The 19,288-nt window shown below is 34.5% G+C and overlaps 1 protein-coding gene across 2 annotated transcripts in view; it reads right to left on the bottom strand.

The window, feature by feature from the left end:
• LOC103592419 (brain-specific angiogenesis inhibitor 3) overlaps positions 1 to 19,288 on the bottom strand; it is a 415,718-nt gene that overhangs the window by 6,192 nt on the left and 390,238 nt on the right. For both annotated transcript variants that reach the window (XM_008575133.1, XM_008575134.1), the window contains 2 exons: positions 16,640 to 16,742; positions 5,378 to 5,421 (listed from right to left, as the gene is read on the bottom strand). In XM_008575133.1, the coding sequence (XP_008573355.1) occupies positions 5,378 to 5,421; positions 16,640 to 16,742 (147 nt within the window). The remainder of the gene's footprint in view (positions 1 to 5,377; positions 5,422 to 16,639; positions 16,743 to 19,288) is intronic.

Below are 19,288 nucleotides of genomic sequence, written 5' to 3'. Positions count from 1 at the left end.
GTCAAGCATTATTTTTTTGACTATGATATAATATTTAACTGTTTTGAGATCAGGTAAATTTTACTTTAAATCACAGGGGCTAGCATTTTGATAATGTAAAGGTACAATATTTTTATTTCTGACAGTATGAATATATTCAAGGGAAAAAAAGCACAATATAATTTTATATTATTAGGGAATTGATTATTGGATGTGAATGGATAACGGGAAGTTCTATGAAATCCCGACATCTTAGATGCAAACTCCAAAAATTTAACTTAACTGTTTCTGCAGTTACATCCATACTAGCTCCGAATATATATACCCACTGAGGCAGATTACATCAAGGGTCAATCAAAAATGGTTACTTTTTATTATTCCAACTATGGAAAAGCAAACATAACCTTAAGAATTATCCAGTAAAACTGAACGTGTTGACATACTGACACCAAAGACATATACTGGACACATTAGAAACTGCTGCACATGACCAAGTTAATTTGGAAGAGTGAACAGTGAACATCAAGTGTTTATCATATATATATATGATTTATTTTTAAAGTATTGACTGCCATGACTTACTCAGTTACATTTTAATATGTTTTTAAAATACCTATCTGTGTGAGAAGAGTAACAAAACTTCTGGAACTTCATACAATTTAAAACCTGTCTCTGGTTAACTGAATTACCAGTGAATTCTAGAAATACTCGTAGTGATCTACTGGAATCATGGCTCTAAGTATGCTGAATATTTTGAATGCGGGTTTTCTTTTTCATTGCTGCGCAAGAAAAGGCTTCAGTTAGGTAGATGCATCCTTTGTAAAGGATGCTTCCATATTTACCTCCAAACAATAAGATCATTATATTGCTATTTTACACAGTTAGCTATTCTTGGTCTATTTTCTTTCTTAATTTTTGCATAAATTAAGTCTCCAACAAAACCTCTTCCTGTTCTTTTTGCTCCTTTATTAAGATTGTAAGAAAATTTCTGTTTATGTTAGTTTGCCTCTGTCTAGCCCAGTTGGAACAGAGCCTTTTAAAAGTTTATTCTTTGGTTTTCCCCTGGAGGGGAAAGGTTGGCTATCCCCTAATAGTAATAATTTGTATAACTGCTTTGATTTTCTAAGAGGTCACAGATTTTTCTTAGGATGTACAATGTTGTATCTCCCTAATGCATAGGTATTTTAACCACCCAGAGAACAAATAAAATGATGGCAACCTCTCTGGACGAATGGGATAAGGCTGGGGTGTTATACTGTGAGGTAAATAAAGTGGAGATTTCCAGTATGAAAGACAGAAGAAGAGGAAGATGTTCTGTGTGTGAAGAAATACAGATAAGAGAAGCAAAGGAGAGGAATGACTTCAATCCAATTACTTAACTTCAGATAAAACAGGCCAGTGTCAGTCTCAGTCAAGATGCTACTATTACTACTTCCAGCTACAATAAATCAATTTGAAATGCAGAAAATGGAAAAGTCCAGTCCTTAAAAGCTTTTGTTTTCAACTATAATGTGAGCAAATAAATTACAAATGGATTGATAGAACTATTTAGCAACAGTTAAGTGATAGTTAAGAAGTTACAATTAAAACTCATGCAATTAAAACTCTGAAATATTTTCTGAAAGCAAATGTGATCCTTTACAGACCTAAGAGCATCAGATGGATGGTGATGTAAGACCCATACAGAAAGATCACAGGTGAATTGAAGGTAGAGATTATAGGCTTTCCAGGGAAGGTAGTCTCCATACATGATCCAATACTCAAAATCCAAATTCAGAGTAGCTCAAAGAATGTACAGATATCAATCACTCAAATGATAACTCTGTACGCCACTTAAAAAAAAAATTCTCCTACCTAAAATAAACTTATTTCTGAAGTGAGCAAACAATTTTCAATTTATTTTGTGGGTCACATGCAATGAAATATTATCTGCATTCTGTTATTTAGAGAACTGAAGCAAGACCGAAATATGTTTTAAAATTACCTAAAACTGTTGTGTCTAGTGAGAGTAAAATAAAATGTCTTTGTTTGTGATTACTATGGTAATAGATTACCCTTTAAATAAAATTTGCTGTTCATAATTGACCTTAAGACTGTAACAAGCTGAAGCATTTCCCTTTAAACTTTCAGTATTAGGCCTAATAATTCCTAGAAATATTTATCAACTGATAAAATAGAGATGGGAATAATTATTAAATAGCAAAAGAGTATCTGGAAAGCATGCAAACATTTGTTTCTGTAAAAACTAGTCAATAAATATTTGTTGAATGTATGCAATATGCAGCTGTAGTAAGCATCAAGAGTGCAGTGGTGAAAAAGAAATATTAAGATGGTGCTTATTTTTCAGTGAGGGAGACAGACAAAAAGCAGGCAAAAACAAATAAGAAAGTAGCAACGCATGCTGTGAAAAATATAAATGGAGTGATATACAGGGAACAACAGAATGACACTTTCAATTAGACATTCTAAGGAGAGATGTACAGAGTACGTAGAAGCCCAGTTTATACAATAAGACGAATTAGAAACAATTTCAATTGCCATCTGTATAGGTAATAATAGATCTATTATGATATACCTGTGCAATGCAGCAGGAACAAGGAATGAAATACGACCAGTAATATGTCTGCATATGTATGTCAATACATAAATCGATATCTGAAATTATACCAGCAAAATATAAATAGGAATGACCTCAGACATATGGGTGGATGTGGAACCCAAGGTGGTGATGATCAACAAAGCTGTTTACTTAACAGTTATGTTTCAAAGTTTTACAACTAAAAGAGGCTCATGCATTGCTTTTGTAATTAAAAATCAATTTTAAATAATTAAAAAGAAAGGAAGCCGTTTACTTAACAGTTATGTTTCAAAGTTTTACAAATAAAAGAGGCTCATGCATTGCTTTTGTAATTAAAAATCAATTTTAAATAATTAAAAAGAAAGGCAACTTGATAAACCAAAATTAAAACATAACTTCTAATTTCAACTTTATTACTGAAGTCTTAAAAATCTAATTTAAGTCAGTCCTTTTCTGTATAAAAAGAAGTAGCACTATCTCTTCACTATTAACTCTATTTGGAAGACCTAAATCCAAATTCAAAATCGTTGTATTGGTAAAAATATTAGATATATGAACATGATCAAAATAGAAGAAAAGATGTGAAGAAAGGAAACAAATTTGTTAAAAACTAACCCAGGGCTGGCCGGTTAGCTCAGTTGGTTAGAACTTGGTGTTATAACACCGAGATCAAGAGTTCGGATCCCCCTACCAGCAAGCCGTCCCCACAAAAAATAAGCAAAATAAAACAAAAAAAATATATAAAATAAAATAAAAACTAACCCAGAAAAACAATTTTAATGATGAAACAATCTGGTCAAAAGTGTGATGGGACAGAAATTCTGTCACAGTGGAAAGTATTTTGGTAACTTTTCAGATACATCAAGGAAACATGAATTACACAGATCTCTTGAGATTATCTGCTTTGTAAGACAACTAAGCACACTACTTTCCTCAGATAGTTTTCTTCAAGGACAACCTAAAAGTTGAACTTTGTAAAGCTAAGACCTGTTCTTTGTGAAGGATAACAGTCATGTTAGCAGCAGATGTTAGGGAAAGTAGAGTGTGATTGATTTCTAAGGTAAATGCTGACCTCAAATACCAACAGCTTTATAATTAAACTTAGCATTTTATACCTCTGTGAAAGAAAACTAACTAGAGGTACAAAATAGGTGAATGTTCCTTCTTGTAGTGACCCTTTAATAATCCTAAAGGGCCTTTGGAATAACCAACACTTTCTCCTCTTTGGATCAACATAAAAGCACATTCCAAGTGAAAAGATAATAAAACTAAATCAAAGTTGGTTATTACTCATGGAGATGTGCTATAATCAGTTTAAGATAGCATATTTTTCTTAAGCAGAAAACATTTGATTAGATTTTTATAGCATTTTATTCTTCCCTTGACTATACAACATACTGATCATCATCTTAGAATATACCACCAAAGTCTTCTCTGGCTCTTAATAGGGAGAGGAAAGCTTGCAAAATTTTTTCTACCATAGATTTCTCTATGGGATTTCAAAGAGAAAAAATATGACATCAGTGAGGGCACCTAGTTCACGTCATCACCAGGGCAAGTTGAGATTCTCTTTAGAGTACTCTGGTTACTAGGAGAAAAGGATCCTTTGGATATCAGAACTTTATAGCAAAATAATATGCTTAATGTTATTGATATCTCACCCACATAAAGACCCTTGTAGTTCAAAGAATATCAGCATCCTACGACTGAGCAAATTGCTGAGGAGTTTCCTCTTTTTAAAAAAATTTTAAGAATGTCCCTCTTCTAGACTCTGGTGAGAAGGAGGTACCATCATAAAACCTCAGATATAGATCATATTTAGGGTCAAGAACACTGGAAAAATTCTTGTAATACATGGACACTAACAATATGGTGCTCTATGTGACAGTCTACACATGTTGGTATTAGTTTTTTGAATTGATTGATATTTATCTCCCATCCATTCAAAACAAAACAAAACCAAAAAATAGCTTGTAACCTACATAAGAATTTAAAATATAGGAGTCCAACTAAGACTTAACCATGGGTTTTTCTGCTCTGTGAAACATTAAAATCTCATAGAATTATCAACAAGTTGAAGATCATTTTGACCAGATATATTGCAATTACTTGTACAAACAAAAAAATACAGCATAGAATTACTCATCCTTATTTCGCTTAATTATTTTCATGAAACATTAAAATCTCATAGAATTATCAACAAGTTGAAGATGATTTTGACCAGATATATTGCAATCACTTGTACAAACAAAAAAATACAGCATAGAATTACTCATCCTTATTTCGCTTAATTATTTTCTTTTGTCTGCATGAATTCATAAAATATATGAATAAAAGTTTAAATGTCACTCAATATTTTTATAACAAAACAATTTGGAAGGCCCATATAAACATTGCATTACTGTGATAATACATTCAAAGTCACGCAAGTAATGTATTAGCTAAATGACCATAGAGATTGCTATTTTATTCTGCAATCCTAAACTGAATTACTAGGGCAAGATGTTGAAATATCATTTGAGCTTCTATAATTCTAAAGTACTAGATCTTTAAAAAAAAATCCTCACAGAATTCACATTGCAATGTGCCTTACGTATTAGGTAATGCAATATCCTATCTTAGGACATAACGTGATGGCATCATCTCACACAAACACATTCATCATGCTGTCCTGCAGATTCAAAAAGGAGAATGGTTTTTCCCTAAGTATAACTCACATCCCACTAACTTATCATATTCCTGTTAACTAGCAGGGGGTTGAAATAACTTAATGTGCTTTGAATATTTAGTCCAAAGTAACAAAAAAAATCTGTCACTTACGTTTTTGAGTCATCCCACAAGACGCAATAAGGATTCAAAGTACCCTAAAAATAAGCAGAGAAAAATAAAAATAAATATATGTAAGTACATACATAAAACTTGAAGGATTATGTGAAATGCAAATGGAATAGTGGGTTTATCTTGCAGTAAGATGCTTTAAAAATTCCACCCTTATTTTTTTTTTTATAAGAAATGTGCATTTCCTTTCTTTCTTTCTTTTTTTTTTTTTGTCTTTTTCGTGACCGGTAAGGGGATCACAACCCTTGGTGTGGTGTTGCTCGCACCATGCTCAGCCAGTGAGCGCACCGGCCAGTCCTATATAGGATCCGAACCCATGGCGGGAGCGTCGCTGCACTCCCGAGTGTGCCATGGGGCCAGCCCTGCATTTCCTTTCTCACTGATTTAGTGACCAATTTTATGAATTCTTATGAAAATAATACAGTTATTCCAAATATCATAACCTATATTTAGTTTTGATGAAAACTGGAAGTAAAACTCTCATATACCATAAGTTCATATTTTATGATTTTAATTTCATATTTATTTTTCTAAAATATTAATTGCTGGATTACTTTCTTCATGAAGACCAAGATAGTCACAATATTTTAATCACAGTGAGTATCCTGTATTTTGCACATATACAACCACGACCACCACCTCCTCTTCATCTCCAGTTGGTGTTTCTTAGAGGCAAGAGGTAGTTGTATTAACTGTCCATTTTCAGAGAGTTTGTTGACTTGCAATATCTTCTTAATCAACAGATAATATTTGTATAGAATCATTTCTAACAAAATTTTAAGAAAAAAGTGTTTGGTTTTTTCATTCAGCTCAATAATTATGTATTGAGTACCCACTATGACCATCAAAATGATGCAATGAATTTTCCACAGTGGATTTTTCAGGGAAGTGCTTTCTGTTTTAGAGTTCCCATTGTTGGAATTTTTTTCTTCCTGTTTGCCTTTTCACTTTTATTGGGTCTAATTTTGCCCTTTGAAACTAATTTAATAATTCTTCCTTTATGGAGTATCCTTAGTATCTAACAGATTTTATCATATCCCTGAGAGCCTTCTCTTATCCATTAAACATACTCTGTTGGTTTCAAGCTCTCTTGCCCTCCACTTTACTCATTTCCTGGAGCACACACTTTTAAAGTGCATTTAGGGAAATCATCTGCTTGTGTTTGACCTGTGCATAGTCTCTCCAATTTAGTTTGCCATATTCCTAATAATGGGAGCTAAGATTGTATCAGATATTTTAGTCGACTCTTCCTGGGCTTGACAGGTATTACTCATACACTGCAGTCTCTTGGGAGCTTTTTAAATCCTGATTTTGGCACATTTACTGTTGCTTCCAAGCTTTGTGTCATACAGGATTAAGAAACCAACATGATTATCTATGTCATGATCCAATTAAGTCATTGATAAATATGAGAATAGTCCAAGGCAGTTAAAGGATACAGTCCTGAAACAGGCCACTGGCTCCCTTCCTCAGATGGACAAGCTCCCTCAGTGCTTAAGTCATTGATAAATATGAGAATAGTCCAAGGCAGTTATAGGATACAGTCCTGAAACAGGCCACTGGCTCCCTTCCTCAGATGGACAAGCTCCCTCAGTGCCAGCAAGCAATCACCCAGCCCTGCAGCCTCCATCGTGTGCACAACTAGATAATCACTGGAGTGTATCTGGCCAAGCAACATCTTTGAAAGTCTAGGCAGGCTGTTTCTCAGGTATGCTTTTCTAAGTGCTGTTTATTGGGTCCATTCTAGACTTTTCTAAAAATAAAAATTAAGCTTTCTATTCTAAAATTTATGAAAATCACCGAATCTTATTTGTTATTCATTTTAATTGGAATGTTTGACTAACTCCAGTATTGAAGCACCACTACTAGTCTCCAAAATCTCTCAGAGACCACATATCCAAGGTATTGTACATCTTATTAAATGCTCATACAAAACACTCCCTTCCCTGAAAAAGGTCATAATCTTATAGAAGTAGGTGAAAAACATACATATGCAATGTTTATATAACAATATAAGAGAAATGCTCATATGAATCTCACTAGTCATAATTTACTGTGTAAAGGACAGATAACGGACTGAGTATCATGACCTGAGCTAATCAGTGTGAGTTTTACAGAAGTGGGTTCTTCTCCAGTTTTCACAGAAGGCATAGATCTGGATATTTAAGGGAGGGGAAGGGGAATGGTGTTTCATATTGGTTTCTTCTTCTACTTTGTAAGAGCCTCTCTGGTTTTACTTAGGTTTTTCATACAGCTCCTGACTTTCTGAGAAATCCTCACTATAGCTACAATGTTATACCATAAAGTTAAGCTGTATTTACGTAGGATTTTTTTTCAAAGGAGCTCAGACCACTCTAAAGACAACAAATAATCCTTGGAATATCACAATGAAGAGTATGAGAGTATACATTTCATGGGATATAAAAGCCAAGTCAGGTGAGGAACCTGAGAGGACAGATCCTCTAAACCTAGGCTGCCTATCTTAGTAATATGAGCTAGATTAAATTAAATCTCTACATAAACCAATGCAGGATACCAATTATAGGCTTAATATTTCATAAATATTGTTCATAACAGGTTACCACAAGAGAAAATGATATTAGAAAAGAAATACAAAATGAGCTTAATTGTTTGGATACCTCTTTCCCTTTTGCCCCCTGAAGAAACTGATTTTCACTTACAGGTGAAAGTATAAAGATAAGAAATGTTTCTTCTACTCTTATTCCATGCCTTTCTCAACACTTGGTTTTAACCTCTACCTTCTTCACACTCACCTCTTCCACCACATTGCATGCTTCTCTCCCTTCCTGTCCTTATGAAAATTTAAACAACACCCGTGGGAGAATTGTTATAGGTTACCAAATGCACCATTCAATCTTGGGTTTCACTATACATTCTGGGATGTACACAACAGAATGACACCCCTCTGTGAACATTTATTCTAGTATAGTCACTGATGCGTAGGCCTGCAAAATGAGGTCAATAATTTAAACATTTGAAGTTTAAGAAAATAAGCAGAAAACAAATTAGAAGAATCTTAGTACATGGATAGACCAGTTTAACTTAAGAAATGAGTGTGAGATGGTTCTGCTGAGAAACTACTTGTAAAATAGTTGTTATAATTTTCAGACACTTTTCTCAAAGGGACTCTTCTACAAGATATGTTATAAGGAATTTATAAGAAATCAATAGCAGGAAATGGTGAGCCCAACAGAGAGCAATAAGAAAATATAATGACAGGAGCAAGAGAAAATAAGCAAGTTGTGAACTCACCTACAGAAGTAGATTTAAGAAATGCATTAAACTAAGAAAACACAAATTGTCAGGTGAATGAGACAGATGAGTTAAAGATTAATTTACCAAGCTGTCAGTATAACTAACACTTAAAATGTTAAAACTGAATGTATGTGAAAACTTTTGGAAAGAATATGCTATTCTTGACAAACACATTTTTGACTAAAAAGCAAAAAGGACACACAAAAATTGAAACTGGCTCTCTTGGCTCCATTCAAAATAGCACAGTTGAATGAGTTAAACATTGATATTCATCCACTTTTAAGCACTTTAAAAATGAATGATAATCCAAACTGCCTAATTATCATAAATGTTCCCTACACCACTTTCAAGTGCCTTTGCTATTTTCTTTTATTTCTCTCCTCTGTTTCAACATCAACCAAACCAATCACTTTATTTAACAGAAGAATAATTCATCAGCTTTGTCAATGTATCTCTATGGATGATTCTCTCTTTTACTTTGCTTTGTGTATCTTTTCAGTTTTCTTACTTATAAAATAAGGGATTTGGACACACTTTCTAGACATAGCTATCCATGGTTCTAGAATGATATTTGTGAATGAATTTATTTTATTCTTTCAAAACTCTCTCCCAAGTCTTCTTTTCTAAGGGATACTTTAAATACACCTCACTATTGTAAAGTATTCCCACAAAGAAGCAAGTCAGAAGAGAGAGCCAGGAAGACGATCAGAACAAGTTCATCCATTCACATATTCATGCAAAAATCATTTAGTAAACACCTGTTACGTTCCAGATATCCTGCAAGGTTCTGTATACTGGGTTGAACAAAAACCAAAATCCCTGACTTATAAATTTCACTATAGTGAAGGGGGCAGGGAAAGAGACAAAAAACATCAAGTAAGTATCTAATATGCTAGATGGCAATACATGTTATAATTAAAAGTAAATCACAGTGAGTAGGAAAAACTGGGAAAGTTGATGGATCGTAATTTTGTACATTAGGAAAGCTTCACCAGTGAGAAGGAATTTGAGTGAGATCTGAAAGAAATTGGTTACAGAAAAGATACTGATATAGTCACAATAAAAATTAATAATGACCAGGTTTCATAAATTTCCCTGGTGTTTTTAAGTTCTGAATAAATTCAGTTCACATGCTGTCTTAATCACACTCTTGCTGTCTTAATATTTTCAAAATGTTCTCTCTCTGGACCTACTGTAGAATCAGCTGGCATGCTTTTTAAAGATGTAGATTCCTTGGCTCCAGGAATTTTGAGATTAGGTCTAAATCTTAAAAATCTGCATTTTTTTTTCCTTTTTGTCTTTTTTTACCGACCGGTAATGGGATCGCAACCCTTGGTGTTGCGCCCGTACCGGGGACCGGCAACGGGATCGCAACCCTCGGTGTTGCACCCGCACCACGCTCAGCCAGTGAGTGGGAACCGGTCTCCACATGGGATCCGAACCCTCGGCGAGAGCACCGCCGCGCTCCCAAGCGGCACACTCTCCAGTGCGCCACCGGGCTGGCCCTTAAAAATCTGCATTTTAATGATTTCTCCCTCCATAATAATTTTTTTCCATTATAATTTTTACTCACATCAAATTTGCAGAATTACTGCTTAAAGACACACAACAGAAATAACAAGGTTACTCTACTCTGCATTTATTCAAACTTTCAAAGGCTTAGGACTCATATGCCAAAGTAAATTCCTAATGTGGAAACCTCATGACTTTTTTGTACCTTTCATAACCTTCTTGAAAAAAAAAGGTAATATCTGTCTGTGGAGGCAAAGCAAGCAAATAGACTAAGCCACTAAGGACATGAAGAAAGGTGGTGACTTCATCATAACTATTTTAACATTTCCAATGCTCTCAGTCAGATGTTCCAGAATGTTTTTTTCTGTCACATCACCCAGTGAGTTAGATGTTGACTCTTGAGTGTGGATGGGAGTAAAACTGTTCGACTGACTCTTTCTTTAATTTTCTAAATTTTAGACTTCGAGGCATTACAAAAAAATGACCTGGCTTTTGCTGAGCTTATACTGCCTTTCTTTTTTGACTAAAGTTGAATTGTTATAACTGCACAAATAGATTTTGGGAATTCCTTAAGAACATTTTCAACATGACTAACCTGACCTGCAAAAGACTAATTCATATCCTGTTTACAATTTTAATACTACTTGAGAAAAGACATGTAAAAAAATCTCAGGAATGCATGCTAGGGAAAGAAAGATATTAGTAGGTGTACATTTTTTTCCACAGTAAAAACTATGACATTTCACTAAAAGCTGATCAGTGCAAGGAAGCCCTTTCAGGGTTATGTCTTCTAACATATAAATAGCTCCATAGCCCCTGAAAGTATGACACCACCCAAGGTAATCATGCAGTGGAAAAAGTATAAAATGAGACTCAACAACAGGAAATAGTATGCTAAATATTCTCCAAAACTTTTCTCAAGGTTATGGTAAGCACTGTCCTATATTTTAGTATTTTTAGTGATACTTAAATCTGGGTCTTACTCTCATGTTTTTGTGAAGTGATACCTGGTAGGTACTCGAAGTTTAAAGAGCTTCACTGAGAATGCAACACTGTGTTCTTACTTGTTAGGAGCATGGAGACAGAATATTTAAATGGACTATGAGCCTTCTAAGGCAAGCATCACATCCAAACCAGTTAAACCAAGAAGATGGAAAAGAGCTGGCTTTAGCTAAAGAAGAACAATATAAAGTATGGAGACAGAATATTTAAATGGACTATGAGCCTTCTAAGGAAAGCATCACATCGAAACCAGTTAAACCAAGAAGATGGAAAAGAGCTGGCTTTAGCTAAAGAAGAACAATATAAAGGTCACTGAAGTAAGAAATGCAGAATATTGTTTTATGAGGAAGAGTCCCATCCATGTTACATAGCTCTTCTCAGGGAGTTGACAGCTATTTAATTGGAACACAAGGAGAGAGCATATATTTAATTTACCTTCTGTTATATGGTTACTCAGTAGCTCACATTAACTAGATGACACTATTTTTATACATGTGATAACAGCTTGCTTCTCTAATTTCTGAGATATATCACTAACCTGAGTGGACATTATTTCCTGATGAATACTTTCTCTCTATCATATGGGAAGCAGTAAAAGGTAAAACCATCATCAGAAATTTTTTATGAGGGTACTTCAAAAAGTTTGTGGAAAGATTTGTATCATCTTTTAATTCTATTTTTACACAAACCTTTTGAAGTACCCTTGTATATGTGTATCCTACAAAAAAAATTCTTGCCTCCATGTATATGTCTTAGAGTGTATTACCCATATATGATTACATCATTTCCAACAATGGCCATATAGAGTATGGTGAACCTCTCAGCAAATGAATGGGACTTCTAGGGGGAAAAACTGTCTAAGTATTTCCTATGAGTTGAAGTGGCAAATAACTGTAATAAACAAACATTTAAGTAACTAAATTCTATATAGATATAGCAAACAACTTAAGTCTTTTCCTTTTATATCCAATAGGATATAATAATGTATCCTAATAATAATTATACAGGGTTGTAATAGAGACAAGGGCAGGCAGAGTGGTTTGCATTAGTCCAGTTTACCAGCTGTCAGCAGAAAAGTTTTGTTAAGTTGTTTCAAGAGCACAACACATTGGCAAATGTCAGAGTTGTCCTAGACATCTAACACCTTGTTACATACAGCTCTTTGTTTGGCTGCCTTGGTGATGCTGTCTCATGGCATTCTCCAATTTCCCCTAATATCCCACCACCACTTTATAATGACTATTCTCACTGTCTTGTGATTTCTTTCATCAGGTTCTTTGAGTGCTAGTATAATAATAACCAGGACAAAATGTGCTCTGTAGTTTTTAATTGATTTTCATTGAATAATGTATTATCAGTATAATACATCCGATTCAAAATGGCACTATTAATGTATAAATATATTATTTTTATTACTATAAATTAATTTTGCAGTGCTCCAATGCAGGGTGTATTAGTTTTCTACCACTGATGTAACAAATTATCATGAACATAGCAACACAAAACAACACACATTTGTTTTCTCACAGTTTCCATGGGTCAAGTGAGCTCAGGTGAGTGTCTGCTTAAGAGTTTCACAAAGCTAAGATCAGTGTTGGCAAGACTGCACTCCTCTCTGGAGGATCTGTGGATGAATCTGCTTATGGTTCCTTGCCATTTTATGACCGAGGTCCCCACTTCCTCCCTGGTTGGCAACCAGGGACTGTTTTCAGTTTTCGAGGCTGCTAACATCCCCGTAGTTTGTAGTCAGTCCTCTTCTTCATCTTCAAAGTCAGCAATCACAGGTTGAGTCCTTCTTACATTGCATCTCTCTGACCACAGATGAGAAAGGTTCTCCACTCTTAATGGCTCATGTAATTAAACTGGACCTAGTCAGATAATTCAGGGTAATTTCCCCATTTCAAAGTCCTTACCCTTAATCACATCAGACAAATATCCCTTTTGACATATAACACACATGTGACACACGTGTTTCTTTTGATGTGTAGTCACACATAAGTCCTGTTTGGACATGTAACATAATACTCACAGGTTCTGGGATTTAGGATGTGGACATCCATGGGGGACCATTATTCCACCTGCCACACAGGGGTTGACAAACTATAGCCCATGGGATAAATTTGGCCTGCCACCTATTTTTGTAGACAAATTTTACATGAAAATAACCCTGAAAAATGTTGGAATTTTTTCTCATTGTTTCTCATGCTTATCTAACGGTAAAAAGCATATGAATTACAGTCTTCCATTGTGTTTTCCATTATGATTTACAAAGGTCATGGCTCACAATTAATTTTAGTTTTTGCACATAAAACAAATTTCTTAATTTGCTAACTTGATCCTGTTAGTATGCAAGCAAACATGGCAAAGAAAACAAAATCCACAAGCCCAAATTCCCATGAGATCTTTTGGGCATATGACCAATTTGAGAACTACAAATAAACCTGGTGTTTTTTCTCAACCCCGAAAGATAGCTGTAGCACTCTACCCAGAGTTGGTCCCCAGTGGAAGAAAAAAAAAAAAAATTAAAGGCAAGGTTAGACTACAGGCCAGCATTGTCCTTTCCACTCTGAATAAAACTACAGCACTGTACCTTTCCACTCTGAATAAAACTACATAAAGAATATTTATTTGCAAAGAGAATGCATTCTCAGGCTTGCAAAGTTAATAGATCAGGAGATAAGTAAAATGCATTTATTTTCTTATTCTAACTCACCTTTATAGAAGGGATGTTATTCACTTTGGAAAGTCACAGTAGGCCCAGACCTCTCAGATCTAATGGTGTGTGTATGTGTGTGTGCGTACATACATATCTATTCTGTTGCCCTTATCTAGGTCTCAAGAATTATTTTCAATAAGTTTATCGTTTCCTTATGCATTGTAGAACATAACAATATGAGAAGTACAAATATCACTCTGAAGAAACCTTAAGTAAGAAAGAAAACAAAATTCTTTTCCTGGGAAAAGCAAATTAGATATTTCTCAAAAGCTAACAATTGCTATGCCCAGGCACTAAGGAACACAAATCCTGACTCTATAGGTCATGACAATGAAAACGTAAGACTAAGAAACTGAACTCAGAATAGTGTCTTACTCATCAATGATTTATGAGTTAGTTAAAACTGCAATTGGCTTTGCTAAATACAATTTGGAATCAGAAGTTTCCTTATTCTATTACCTATTCTTACTAGTTCCCAAGGGCCTTATTATATTTAACATACTGTAAACACTATTTGTTAAAAAGCTTTTTAAGAGAACACATTTCAGTTAGAAAATGTTAGCAGGCTTTTCCCTAGACTAGCTATAACTATTAATTTCCATTTTTCCTTTTATCCCCCCACCATGGTATATGATGTAATTTGCAAGATATTATTCTTTCCCAAACATACTTTTGATGTAAGAAAATAGGTTAAAGTAGACATGTTTGATATCAGAGATATGTCATATGTAAAATAGTTCAGTTTTGAAGGCAATAACAATGGGTCTATCTATCTATAAATATGGATTGTTCTAACCAATTTCAATCTGCATATTTAAGACATATCTTTTCCTCACATTTTACCTAAGATTATCATATTTCAGAACAAGCCTTTCTGGTTATCTCTTCAAAGGAAATAAACTACTATCAGTATATAGAACGTATCTTTACAAGACTGGCAATAAATATTGAGGTATTCAATAAATCAGTCACATATCCCTTCTCTTAGCAAACCATAAAGTATTTAGAAAATCTAACTTGGGTGATAAAATGAATGTAAATATAACAAGCATTTGAAATTCAAAACAGTAAAGCAGGGCTGTGTATGTTGTGATAGGTATTTAAAAAAGGAGTCCAAAGCAGTCCAGAGAGGCTTTGTTATGTGGATGGTAATCGGAATGGCTTCTGAAAACGTGCATAAAATTGCCACACTGCACATGAGTGGACAACCAAAGAAAGAGACCTTCCAGACTTTTTATTCTTTAGCATAAATTCTTCCTCTTCTGTTCTCCCCACTCGTAATAACTTCGTATAGCATACATTATACGAAGTTATACGATTCATCCACTTTTAAGCACTTTAAAAATGAATGATAATCCAAACTGCCTAATTATCATAAATGTTCCCTACACCACTTTCAAGTGCCTTTGCTATTTTCTTTTATTTCTCTCCTCTGTTTCAACATCAACCAAACCAATCACTTTATTTAACAGAAGAATAATTCATCAGCTTTGTCAATGTATCTCTATGGATGATTCTCTCTTTTACTTTGCTTTGTGTATCTTTTCAGTTTTCTTACTTATAAAATAAGGGATTTGGACACACTTTCTAGACATAGCTATCCATGGTTCTAGAATGATATTTGTGAATGAATTTATTTTATTCTTTCAAAACTCTCTCCCAAGTCTTCTTTTCTAAGGGATACTTTAAATACACCTCACTATTGTAAAGTATTCCCACAAAGAAGCAAGTCAGAAGAGAGAGCCAGGAAGACGATCAGAACAAGTTCATCCATTCACATATTCATGCAAAAATCATTTAGTAAACACCTGTTACGTTCCAGATATCCTGCAAGGTTCTGTATACTGGGTTGAACAAAAACCAAAATCCCTGACTTATAAATTTCACTATAGTGAAGGGGGCAGGGAAAGAGACAAAAAACATAAAGTAAGTATATAATATGCTAGATGGCAATACATGTTATAATTAAAAGTAAATCACAGTGAGTAGGAAAAACTGGGAAAGTTGATGGATCGTAATTTTGTACATTAGGAAAGCTTCACCAGTGAGAAGGAATTTGAGTGAGATCTGAAAGAAATTGGTTACAGAAAAATTCCTAGTCCCTGCCCATCAATGTTTTAAATATTTAAAGTGAATGTATAAATGATGATTAGATATTTTAAATTTCTATATAGGACTGAACAAGATCTAAAGCATTTCAGTTGCAGTTGGATGGATTTAAGAAAGAAATCTAGCCCTCGTTCTGGGGTGGAAGATTAGATTTAGACCACTGGAGCACCCAGGTAGTTGTAAGGACCCTTCTTTGATCTTTGACTTACTTTTACACACTGCCTTACTCACCGCATCCTCCCTTAATCATTCTCCTTTGTACTGTGTTTATAACTTCTACTGCATGCATATGGAATCTCGTCTTCCCCACCACATAGAGAGGAAGGCTCTTACTTAGTTGGTCTCTACAGTGTCTAGCACAGAGCTCAGTAAAGATGTATGCACTGATAAATAAACAAATTATTAACTATTATTTTGGATAAATTGAAGAGAATTTTATCATGAACAAAAGCATAGAATAATATGGTATTCTGTTTCTATATAACACATATGCTCATAACAAATTAATTCATTTGCAACTATAAAAGTCTAGAAAATGTGTTCCGGTCTTATTGATAAAAAGAATGACTGTTAACCTTCTTTAAGAGATAATTCTATATGTAATTCAATGCCAAGTGGGTAGTACTTACATTAGCCAAATGAGCTAATTCTATCTCCAGAAACGAATCAGTTGTTTTGGGTTCAGGCCTTATTGTGACCACGATGATTTTGGAATTAACAACAGTATAATTTCTGAAAGAGAGTAATTATGATTAAATGGAGAAAGAATTGGTTAAAACTATGAATTCCTACTGCTTAATATATGTTGGGTTGATGTTAAATAAATTCATCTTGAGCAAAAACATAGACATCATGGTGATATCCATGGAAAGATACGGTCAATTTACAGTTATAAACAAACCTTATCTGGAACTAGAAAACTTTGGGGGGAGGAAAGCCATTATAACATTTTAGATGCAGAAAAGATGAAAAAGCAACAGCACTAGCAAGCTTTTGATTATCTAAATCTGATTCACCTGCAAGAGTGATGGATTGCAAATTCAAACCTTCAGGCAATCTTTGAATGAATATAACCCACTTATCTCAAGTAGGACCTAACCATTTTGTTCTCCAGGAGACCACTCTTCCTGTAAAGTACTATCTTGGTGTTTTTTGGACTATCCCAAAATGCATTAAGATGAATAATTGGAATATAAAATAACATGAAGGCAAGTAGCTCTTAAATATAAATATATGCTGTTGCTGATTATCGACCATCATTCAGTTCAGCAATAGAGATTTACAGGCCACTGCTTTATCTCAATGTTCATGTTCTAAGAAACACATTTGCCTTTTGAAATTTCTTACCAACTGCAGTTCATTCACAAAGAAGTTTAAGTGACTTTAAATATAGTCATATTATCTTACAAAAATGTACATAAATATAAACGTATAAAACAGAACCAACTTTTTCTTGCACATATAGGTTTTCATCTAAAATATATAGAATATTATAGATCACATAGTGTTTAGAGATTTAAAGATTTGAAGATACATATTTTTATCCCTTCTTTTTGATTTGAAATAAACCACCTGCTCTTTCATAATGGGGCATATACTATATTCTCAGGAATTCATACCAGGTATCAAAGAGAAAATCTTTCATCATTGTTGTTTTCTAAGGCATTATTTGCAGATAATAAAGTGTGCCAATTTCAAGTGTACAGCTTAATGCTTTTTGTAATTCTATACTACCATGCAAGCACCACCACAATCAAGACAGACAACCAATCCCTCCTGCTAAACAGTTTTCTTGAGTCCCTTTGCACCTGATCCTTTCCCATGGTCCCAGGTCCCATGGACATGCTGTCACTGTAATTTTGTCTTTTCTAGATTTCATTTAAACAGAATCATACTGTACATAGATTTTTGCATTTGACTTAATTTGCTTAACATAATGTTTTTAATAGCTGAGTAATATCCCATGCTATGGATATACCACAATTTGTTCATTGATCCATCAATTAAGTAAGCAACCTTTTATTACTTCTGGTTTTTATCTTTTATGAATAACAGCTATTCACATTTGGCTGTCTCAGTAATTGCCATCAGACTCTCTATGTGCACATATATTTTCATATATCTTGGGTAAACATGTGGGGATGGAACTGTTTGGTCATGTGGTAAAGGCACGTTTAATTTTACAAGTTACTACCATACTGTTTTCTAAAGTGGCTGCACTGTTGAAGCCATATAATTCTGATATGATAGAACAATGTTGAACCTTGCATTCTTTATGATAATGGTTTCTCTAATGGGATGGTCTTTGGCACAAGACTTTATCAGAAAAACATACTGAGTTATTCCATGGTTGGAAGAATTTACTATATTTAGTAGCAAACTATAAGCATATTTTGAGCAGAATAACATTTGTAACCCATTTCTCAAGTACTTAGAAATGTCAAATAACAAATTCTTAAACACTTTGGATGTTATATAGCCTAATAATAAACAGTATAAAACAAGGCATAAATATAATTTGTTTTTCTTAGGGGAAAAGTGGTTGCAAACAGAGAGATTTGATTAACTGTATAGTGTTTCATTTAACTCTAAATGAGTCACTTAAAGGTAAGCTGCATTGAAAAGGATATAAAACTAAGCTGTAAATGCCAAGCTCCCTTTGCCAAATTATTCTTCCCTTTTTCTCTGTGAGTAAAAGTGATCAGGTGATCAAATGAGCACAGATGGGGCTGGCCCGGTTGCGCACTGCTACAGTGCGCCACTTGGGAGCACGGCGGCGCTTCCGCCGAGGGTTCGGATCCCACGTACAGACCGGCCGCTCACTGGCTGAGCGAGGTGCGGGCGCAACACCGAGGGTTGCGATCCCATTGCCGGTCCCGGTCCGGTATGGGCGCGACACTGAGGGTTGCGATCTGTTGCCGGTCACGAAAAAAGACAAAAAGGAAAAAAAAAATGAGCACAGATGAAATTAATAAAGCAGGGAGGCAATCCTTGGTGTGATCATATTAACAGAACTGACAAGCCTCCCAGAGAAAGGCATGGTGTACACAGCTTGGAGGTTGAGGAATGTCTACCTGTCACCACCAGAAAAATTATGAAAGTTCCACCAGTGAACAATTGGTCCTGAACAGCCAGGTGCATGTTCCTTTTTCAGATTAGCCTGAATATGTTTGAGTTCTGATTTGGTTACCTGAAACAAAAATATTGATACATCACTCAAATTCCATATGTCGATTTACTCTGGTTTTGTTTATAATCCCATTTCTCTGATATAAATG

Source organism: Galeopterus variegatus, unplaced genomic scaffold, assembly GCF_000696425.1.
Source record: "Galeopterus variegatus unplaced genomic scaffold, G_variegatus-3.0.2 Scaffold1145, whole genome shotgun sequence".
Taxonomy (NCBI): domain Eukaryota; kingdom Metazoa; phylum Chordata; class Mammalia; order Dermoptera; family Cynocephalidae; genus Galeopterus; species Galeopterus variegatus.
The sequence above is the reverse complement of the archived record's forward strand: the minus strand, read 5'-3'. Positions and strand labels throughout refer to the sequence as shown.